Raw genomic sequence first — 8,455 nt, 5'->3', positions numbered from 1 at the left:
TGTCCATCCATCTTGATGCCAAGATGATCAATTTGACAATATTTGGATATTAAAACAACCACTTCCAGTGAATTTTTTGAGGTGGGCTCTAATTCAATTGTTTAGAGCCTCAGCTCAATATAAACTTTTTCAAGTTGTTTTGAAGTGAAAACCATCTAGTTAAGCATCTGGAAAGGCAAGATTTATGGATATCAAAATACAAAGATTTCAAGTTTCAAAAAGAGTATATAATGCAACAAAGAATCTAGATTGTCTTCAAGATTTCGTGCTTGATTTGAACTGCTTTTGGAGCTTAAAATTTTGTGATTAGGTATAAAAATAGATTCTCGAGCCATCATAAGAACTTTTGATCCCAAAAGCGCATTTTATGACAAAGTTCAGATGTACACTTTATTTTGATTGTTTAAAATTGCAACCTTATGTAAACCACACCACCCATTGTTTGATGCTAAAAAGAACTTGAAGCACCATCGCTACACTTACTTGACCTGGTTAGGAAGATTTTTGAGAAGTATCAAATGATAAAATTGGACTTTGAATTATCAAATACTTAGATCTGACCATCTATAAATCTGCTGACATTGTTTTTTTTCGTGCTGACAAAATGTAATATGAATTTTCTTTTTGTGATATTTAAGTTAGGTGCCAAATTCGACTTTTAAAAGTACTGGTTTTGTACGAAGGAGAAAGGCATTCTTCATGTTGAAACTAGCGTTTTAGAACCCAGAATTGAGTAGTGGATCTGGCCTCCACTGTCCTGTTTCAGATTGATAGTTCCTATCTGGATTGATCGTTTGGAAAACACATCAAAATATTTAAAAAAAAAAAAAACATTTCAAAAGTAAAATATAAAGGCACTGGATTGATTATTTGGAAAACACATGAAAATATTAAAAAAAAATAATAATATTTAAAAAGTAAAATATAAAGGCACGGCCTTAGTTCATCCGATCCAAGCTAGTGATTTCTCATTCGAATAACCTGATTCGCTGATAGAATAAGGTAGTTCTATTCAAATGGGTCGATTTATGGCTACGTAAGAAAAACAGACTTTCCTAATCCGTATTTTTAAGGGTACAGTTTCTATGAGGCTTGGGCCTAATGAATAAAAAGTAAAGCCTCACTTCAAAAGTTCACGTGGACAGCACTTGGGTAATGGGAAATCTCTATGATGCTTCTAAAATGGATGGCCTAGATAATTTGTTTACAATATATGTTATTTTTAAAGCTTGAAATTCCAATTTTTATAAGCATGATGGTCAAGGTCCAGATGAGGCTCTCATAAGACTTGAGCCTTATTTTGGCCTTTTCAAAATTTTACAAGTTTGGAAGAAAGGGACAAAACAAAAATGAAATTACTGAACTTAGAATAAAAGCCGAAAGTTAGATAAAAAACGGAGGCTCCCCAAAATATAAACTGGTCAGCTCCTGCCATATCCAAAACTAGGAGCATCAAGACCTTAAGGGGAGGGAGCGCACTTGCAGGGAAAAGTGACTACAAACTTATTACAAGAACCATTAAAAGGAAGAGATAGAGAGAGACCTAAAAACAAGGACAAAAAAAAATAATGAGAGTAGGGTGGAGGTTGGGGGTGTTGCAGATGCTGCTAATGGGTTTGCTCGAATGGACCAAGGGGGAAGCAGCAGTTGAGAGAGAGAGCTTATGAATATAGAACTAAAAAAGGAAGACAGAGAGCATTAAAGAGATAAAGAGTGGGGTAGATGGGGTTGTATAGACCTAAGAAGAGGAAAACAAAGGCCATGAGGATGGTTCTTTTGGGGCATATTTTGATAGAGAGAGTGAGAGATTATGAATATAGGCCTAAGAATAAGGAAAACAATGAGCAATGAAGAGGGCATATTTTGATAGAGAGAGAGTGAGAGATTATGAACATAGGCCTGAGAATAAGGAAAACAATGAGCAATTAAGAGAGAGATAGTAGGAGGAAGAGGTGTTGCTAGAGGGAAAGTTCTTTAGGAGCATATGGGGAGTAGTAAAAGAGAGAGAGGATTAATATTCCCAACTTCTGTTGCCATAATTCTCTAACAAAGATCAATCAGCAGCATGTTTGGGCAAAGAACTGCAACAAGGCATGGAGTGGAGAGTAGTCATCTCATTCCCCTCAAAACAAACTGAAACTGCATCTGTGTCTTCCACCATCCCACCCCATTCACTTGAACACTCTAAAACAACACACCAAAACCATCATCAATAATCACAACTTCAAACTGAGAATTATAACTTCAAAACAATAAGAACAAAAAAGAAAGAGACAATAAAGAGTAGTTGTAAGGTAAGGTTTAGAGAGAGAGTAGTAGTGAAGGAAAAAGAACCAAAATAGCACAATATTAAAAATAAAAATAAAAAATAAAAAAGAAAAGAAAAGAAAAGGTAAGAGGTTGGCAAAGAAGGGGAGAGGAAAGAGGGGGGGTGGGGTGTGTTTAAGATTTAGAGAGAGAAAGCATGGGATGCCACTAAGAATCAAAATATCAGAACGTATAGAACAAAGTAGGAAGTGGGGAATTTAAGGTTTAGAGAGAAAAAGCATGGCGTGTTACTAAAGAACCAAAATCCCAAAAAAAACAAAAGGTGGGGGATTTAAGGTTGAAACATAAAAAGAATGGGGTGTTACTCATTCCTATAACATAGACCAGATTATCCATCAAAATAGCATAAAAAGAGGAAAAAGCGAGGAAGGCAAGGTAAGGTAAAAAAGAGAGGAAGGCAAGGTAAAAAACCAAATAGTAAACATTAAAAAAGTAAAAAAAAAAAAAGAAGTTAGGAAGTGAGAGATTTAAGGTTTAGAAAGAGAGAGCATGGGTGGTTACTCATTGTTTTATAATGTGGACCTAATTATAGATCAAAATACCATAAAAAGAAAAAGAAGCCGAAAAGTTGAAGGAGATAGAGAGAAAGAGAGAGAAGTTGTTTACCAGAACATGTTATGTGAGGGGAGAGAGAGAGAGAGAGAGTTGTTTACTAGAACATATTATATGAGGAGAGAGAGAAGTTGTTTACTAGAGAGAGAGAGGTAGTTTACTTGAAGATACAATGTGAGAAGGATTCTTGCGTTGTTGAGTTTGAGGCTTTCTTCTACGTCGGTTGTGATCTTCAAGCCTCTTTCTACAACTCCTCTTGCCATGGTCGAATTCAGAGAGCTCATGAAACCTGCAAAATGGAGAGAAATTTAAGAAAATAAACACTAATTTCTAAGTTGTGGTCATAATTTGCTTTATAAAGGCTCCTTGATTGAAACTTGAAAGGAGAAGAACAATGGCTGAGGTTCTTTATCTAACATGGAGAGGGAGTGTTAGGTGCTAGGGGTGTTTTTAATTAATTAAGTAACTAATCAATTAATTAAGAATATTGTAATACTAAAAAAGTAATTATTTTTATGGTTATGACCAGTGTTTTAAAACCCAGCCAAGTTATTCGCCATGTTGTCGAGTTTATCAGAAGGTCATAAGCGATTAATTTTCTTTTTATTAAATTACTAATAAATGACACAAATATCTTTATGCATAATTTTTACATTTTTTGTGATGATCTATGAAATTTTCTTGTAATATGCTTATTTTTTCTATTATATGAATTATTATTTGCCTTTTTTGGGGCTTTTCTGAATTGTTTCAAGGTATCAATCAATTTTTTCTGTATTCAATTATTGCTTTCTATTTTCTAGAGATCTTTAATGCATTTATAACTTCTTTAGCTTTTCACTAATAATTTTTTTAACCAATTTTTTTATATATTTGCTCTCAACTCGGCCAGGGCTAAGTCCTTAGCCCGAGACAACTTCTTGGCAAGTAAGAAATTTTTTAGAGGAATCCCAAGGTAAGAAGTTTGTCAAAAGGATTCTCCAAATTAAGTTCTTTTTTTTTTCAAGAAATTGATTCAAAATAGTTGGAAACAATTTGTAAGATCATGAAACAAAGAAAATTTAAAAGTAAAGAAAAGCATATGAAGGGACTATTTACTTTTAATAGAAGGAGACCACAATCACTTTTGTCCCTCAGATTTCAAATCCAGTGATTGCGAGTGTTTCATTGACTAGACTCAAAATTCAAAAAAAATAAAAACTTTGTGACATATCCCAAACCATTCAATTTGACATCTAATAGGTAGGAGCAATTGTAACCTCATATAATAAAAATAAAGGATTTTCATAGTATAGAATCTTTAAAAGTAATGCGTAACTCAATACTTCTCTTATAAATATAAGTTGTATCCAAGCATAAATTTATTTTTGATTTTTTTTTGTAAAAGATATTGCACATAAACCAGATTTAGAAAACCAAAGAGCAATTACTAAGAAAAACACCTCACTTTGAAAATCACAAGATCCCAAGATGAAATTTCTAAGAGGATCTTACCTAATGTGTTGCAACAACATTTTTCCACAGATTGTATTCTCCTTGGAATAATAATCTCATAGAACATTATACTCAAAAAAAAAAAAATCTCATAGGACATGTCCTTATCCTGGTTACTTGGTATATATATTTCCACACAAATTTTTATAACTTTTCAATTAAAAGTTCAAGACTAGCCTCCCTTGATCAAGATGCATGTACTTAATGCATGTACAAAGGGGTTGTATGCTATAAGGCCGAAGGAAGTGACAATCATCCTCGGCCATCCAGTGTAAAATCCAGTGCATTATAAAGTTTAAAAAAATTTATTTTAGATTTCATGCCCAAGCAATGGCACACCCCAGCTAGATTTCATACCTAATAATCGTGACTTATGCCAAAAATAAATGGCCCCTATTGATATACTTTACCAAGCAACTAAGCGCATATGAGATAAATATTAGCATAATATGTGTACAATATACCATAGTTATCAAGATTAGATCAGACAGGATGGGGCAATTTTGGGCCGCAAAACCCTAGAATTGCCTTGGTTCGGCAGTTTTTAGTTAACCTTTTAAATTTCTTATTAAAAATTCCCCAATCTGACTCAGACTCACCCAAGTTGAACCGTTGGGACTCGGGCTCAGACCCCTACTGTAGGAGCCTGAATCCGACCATTTAAGCACTACCATATGCACAATAGTTACATTTTGATCATTTTCAAATGAAATTGATATGGCTAAGAAAGATCTCAATAAAGCATTCACAAAATCACCCTCAAATAGCTGTTAACATTAAAAAAAAATACAAAAAAAAAAAGAAAGAAGAAGAAACAAAAATTGCAATAAGTAAAGCAACTTTCTATAACCAAATAAACTGAAAAATCAAAACAAAAAACTGTGTGATCTTCAAAAAATAGGGACACCATACCTGCTACATTGTTGGCAAAACCTCTTCTTATGACCACCTGCAACCACACTTGAAGCCTTAGAGTGAAACTCACAAACCTTGTGTCTCCTGTGATAATTCTTTGCAGTGCTCAAATCAACTCCACATCCATCAATTTGGCACCTTGCCCCACAAGAAACCTGATAACTTCGCTGGAACTCCTCATTCTCAATTTCCGGAAAATAAATACGGCCACCCAAATTCAGGCCGAAGCGATCCCTAGTGAAACAAGCCTCAGGTTCCCCTCTTATTTCTTCTTCAAAAAACAATGCCTTATCAACAATTTCACAACCCAGTTGATTAAATCGGACGCTGGAATTCGAAATTCTGGCCAGCCCATTGCTAGAATTTGAATTTCCAGTTGCCCCATTGCCAGAATTTTGGCCTGAAAAATGATTAAACCAGCTACCCATTGGGGCTTGACTAATATTGGGAAAATTTTCAGCAAAAGTTGAAGGGGTGCTTGAGTGGCTCATGTCTTGGTAACCTTCTCCTTCTTCATGCCTCAACTCATTGCCAGAAAATATCACATTGTGATTCCCCCATTCGGAGTTCAGCATGATTTTAGATGGAAAAATCAGCGCAACTACTTTCCGGCGAGGTTGGTCTCCCTAACGTTCAGTACTGTTTAGGGCAAGGCAACAATGTGAGTGGTTGGTAATAATAAAGCTCAGATTGATCTGGGTTATGTAAAACTGAACATCAAAAATAAAACCTATGGAAAATGAAGAATATGGATGGTTTGAGCTTTGACGTGATATACTTTTGAGAAATAATTTCTGATTTAAGAGATAATGGTGCATTTTAATTTCCAAAATTGTATGATTTTTACAGTTAGAAACAGTGGAAAGATGAATAAAGTATAAAAATTGAAGTAGATAAATGTGGAGTTACACTTCTGAGAGAACACTGCAAGCCATTAGAGGTCTGGATTTTGAAACTAAAATTAATTACTGTAAAACTCAAAGTAAAAAAATGGGGCCTTATACATTTAAACATTAGGGTTTTGGGATTAAGAGAAAATGTCAACTGTTTACTCACCTGAATTTTCTGGGTTTTTTTACTGCAAGAACCAGTGGATTAAGGAGCTCTGTTGAATCAAAACCAAGCTTGCAATGGCTTCAGTTCACAGGATATAAACATTGTAACTAAACTTCTCTAATGGGTTTTCACGACTCTGTAAAACCCTAATGCAAGGAGGAAGCTCCAATTCAACTTCAAAAATGGAGGATTTCTCCAAAATCCCTGGTTTTCTCTGTTAAAAAGGCTGGTCTCTTACACTTCACTGAACATCCACATAACAGGAACCAGAGAAATCAAGCTCTATAAAGCATGGGGTTTCAAGCTCTGAGAAACTTTGATGAGAACCACTTCTAGTTCAGGACATCATGAAGTTTTTGGGCAAAGAATGCAAAACTTGATCCACCATTTTTCTGATTTCACAGAGAAGTTAACAGTTGAGGTCAGAAAAACTTCCCCATAAACTCCAAAATAAATTTTTCAGCTAGAAACGCCGGCTTATATCAGAAGCAATGGTGAGAATCCGGCTTCAAATCTAATCTCTAATCAATCATGTCTCTCCGGTACGAGAGATTACTCTCTCTCTCTCTCTCTAGGTCATAGTTTTCTTTTCTCTCACTACAATCCTCACTCTATTCTTTCTCTCTCTAGTCTCCTACAATCCTGAACTTCGTATCAACCCAGCCGACAGTCACTACTCTTTCAATATTCCTTATATTCACTGTCTCTCTCCCTCTCTCTAGGATAGTTAGAATCATTCATTTTTATCTTCCTAGATTTCTTCATATCTCTCTCTCTAAAATTAATCTGCACACAATAGCCTCACCAGCCCATCTCTCTCTCTAAACAGACTGTAGCAACCTTCATCCCTCTCTCTCACCACACTGTACATTCCTCTTATCCCTCTCACTGTACTGTACGAGCCTTTACTTCTCTCTCTCTCATCATACTGTACAAGCTTTATGCTCTCTCTCTACTGCACCAGCCTTTACCTCTCACTAAAATGTACTACCCTTTAACCCCTCTCTCTCGCTCTCACACACACACAAGGTCTCTCTCTCTCTCTGACTCTCACGTCTTTCTCTCTCTAAAACTTCCCTTTCTCTCTCTAGAGGTGTTACCCGTGAAGAACCCAATGCTTACTGTTCTTAGAAAGTGAGCACCCTAGGTATAGGGAGAAATTAAAAATAGATAAGGGCAATAAATTGATAAATGGGAAAAATAGAAGGGGAGTGGGACCTGATGTATCGCTATTAAAAAATCTGCAATACCATTTATATCTAAGTAGAATGGGAGACAGAATGAGGCACCTACCCATCCAATTCATGGTACAAGCAAGGAAAGGGTCCCAACCCTTTTTCTTCCTGCTGTCTCCACCGGACCCAGACGGCTAGGCTCCAGCCTGTCCGAGGACAGTAGGGCATGGGGCCACGACTTTCCCTCTAACCGCCGCCGCCGTCGCATTAATCTTCATATTACTAGTTTTATGTTATTGATTAATCTCTATCTCTCGATCTTGCTCTCCCTCTTAAGTTGCTAACTGTTGCATTAAACTTCATCATACTCGTTTTATGTTAGTGACAAATCTCTCTCTCTCTCTCTTTTTGTCAATCTGCTAATTGCTGCATTAAACCTCATAATATTCGTTTTATGTTAGGAATAAACTTCTCTCTCTCATAATCTGCTAATCTTTGCATTAAGCATCGTAACATCTCTCAACAAGAGTGAAAACTCTCTCTCTCTCCAAAATACAAAGAGACAGTAGAACCACGATTTGGGAAGAGTGAGAACATGAATTTTACGTGAAACCTGTCACAAAGTGATTGTGAAATGAGAAAAAGATTGAATCCTTGAATTCTGCACTTCTCTCTCTCGAAACAGATTGAACATTGAATAAAATCACATTTTCTCTCTCTCTCTCTGGTCCCCATTGAACACTTGAGCAGAGGCACTCATTAAGAAACGACTTGGTCAGAAATTTTTGATTAAGATACCCAATAAATTTGAGAGAAACGGGGTAGATCCCAATTTAGAGAGAGAAAGAGCTGTCGGCATGAAAGCAACCTGGGTTTGATGTGGAACTGGCGAAATCGCAACAATGAATAAGGAGATTCTCTCACTACTGCACACA

At 35.9% G+C, this 8,455-nt stretch overlaps 1 protein-coding gene across 1 annotated transcript; it reads right to left on the bottom strand.

Moving 5' to 3' along the window:
• Positions 1-1,219: 1,219 nt before the first annotated feature.
• On the bottom strand, positions 1,220-6,968 carry LOC18428840 (squamosa promoter-binding-like protein 1). The gene is made up of 4 exons (XM_006838136.4): positions 6,346-6,968; positions 5,287-5,928; positions 3,042-3,169; positions 1,220-2,184 (listed from the first exon to the last, which is right to left on the bottom strand). Exons 2-4 carry the CDS (start codon positions 5,862-5,864, stop codon positions 2,054-2,056), a joined length of 837 nt encoding a protein of 278 aa, XP_006838199.1. The 5' UTR covers positions 5,865-5,928; positions 6,346-6,968; the 3' UTR covers positions 1,220-2,053.
• Positions 6,969-8,455: the final 1,487 nt, after the last annotated feature.

The sequence above is a fragment of the Amborella trichopoda genome, chromosome 13 (genome assembly GCF_054954075.1).
Source record: "Amborella trichopoda isolate Santa Cruz 75 chromosome 13, AtrichopodaSantaCruz75HAP2 v2.0, whole genome shotgun sequence".
NCBI classification, from domain to species: Eukaryota; Viridiplantae; Streptophyta; class Magnoliopsida; order Amborellales; family Amborellaceae; genus Amborella; species Amborella trichopoda.
Note: the sequence above shows the minus strand (reverse complement) of the source record. Positions and strands in the feature narration are given on the sequence as shown.

Excerpts from the sequence above, each read along its gene's own strand:
- LOC18428840 (XM_006838136.4), bottom strand. The coding sequence starts at position 5,864 with ATGCTGAACTCCGAATGGGGGAATCACAATGTGATATTTTCTGGCAAT. Across the intron at positions 3,170-5,286 it reads TTTTGCCAACAATGTAGCAG|GTTTCATGAGCTCTCTGAAT; the intron begins GTATGGTGTCCC and ends TCCATTTTGCAG. Across the intron at positions 2,185-3,041 it reads TTCTCACATTGTATCTTCAA|AGTGTTCAAGTGAATGGGGT; the intron begins GTAAACTACCTC and ends GTGTTGTTTTAG.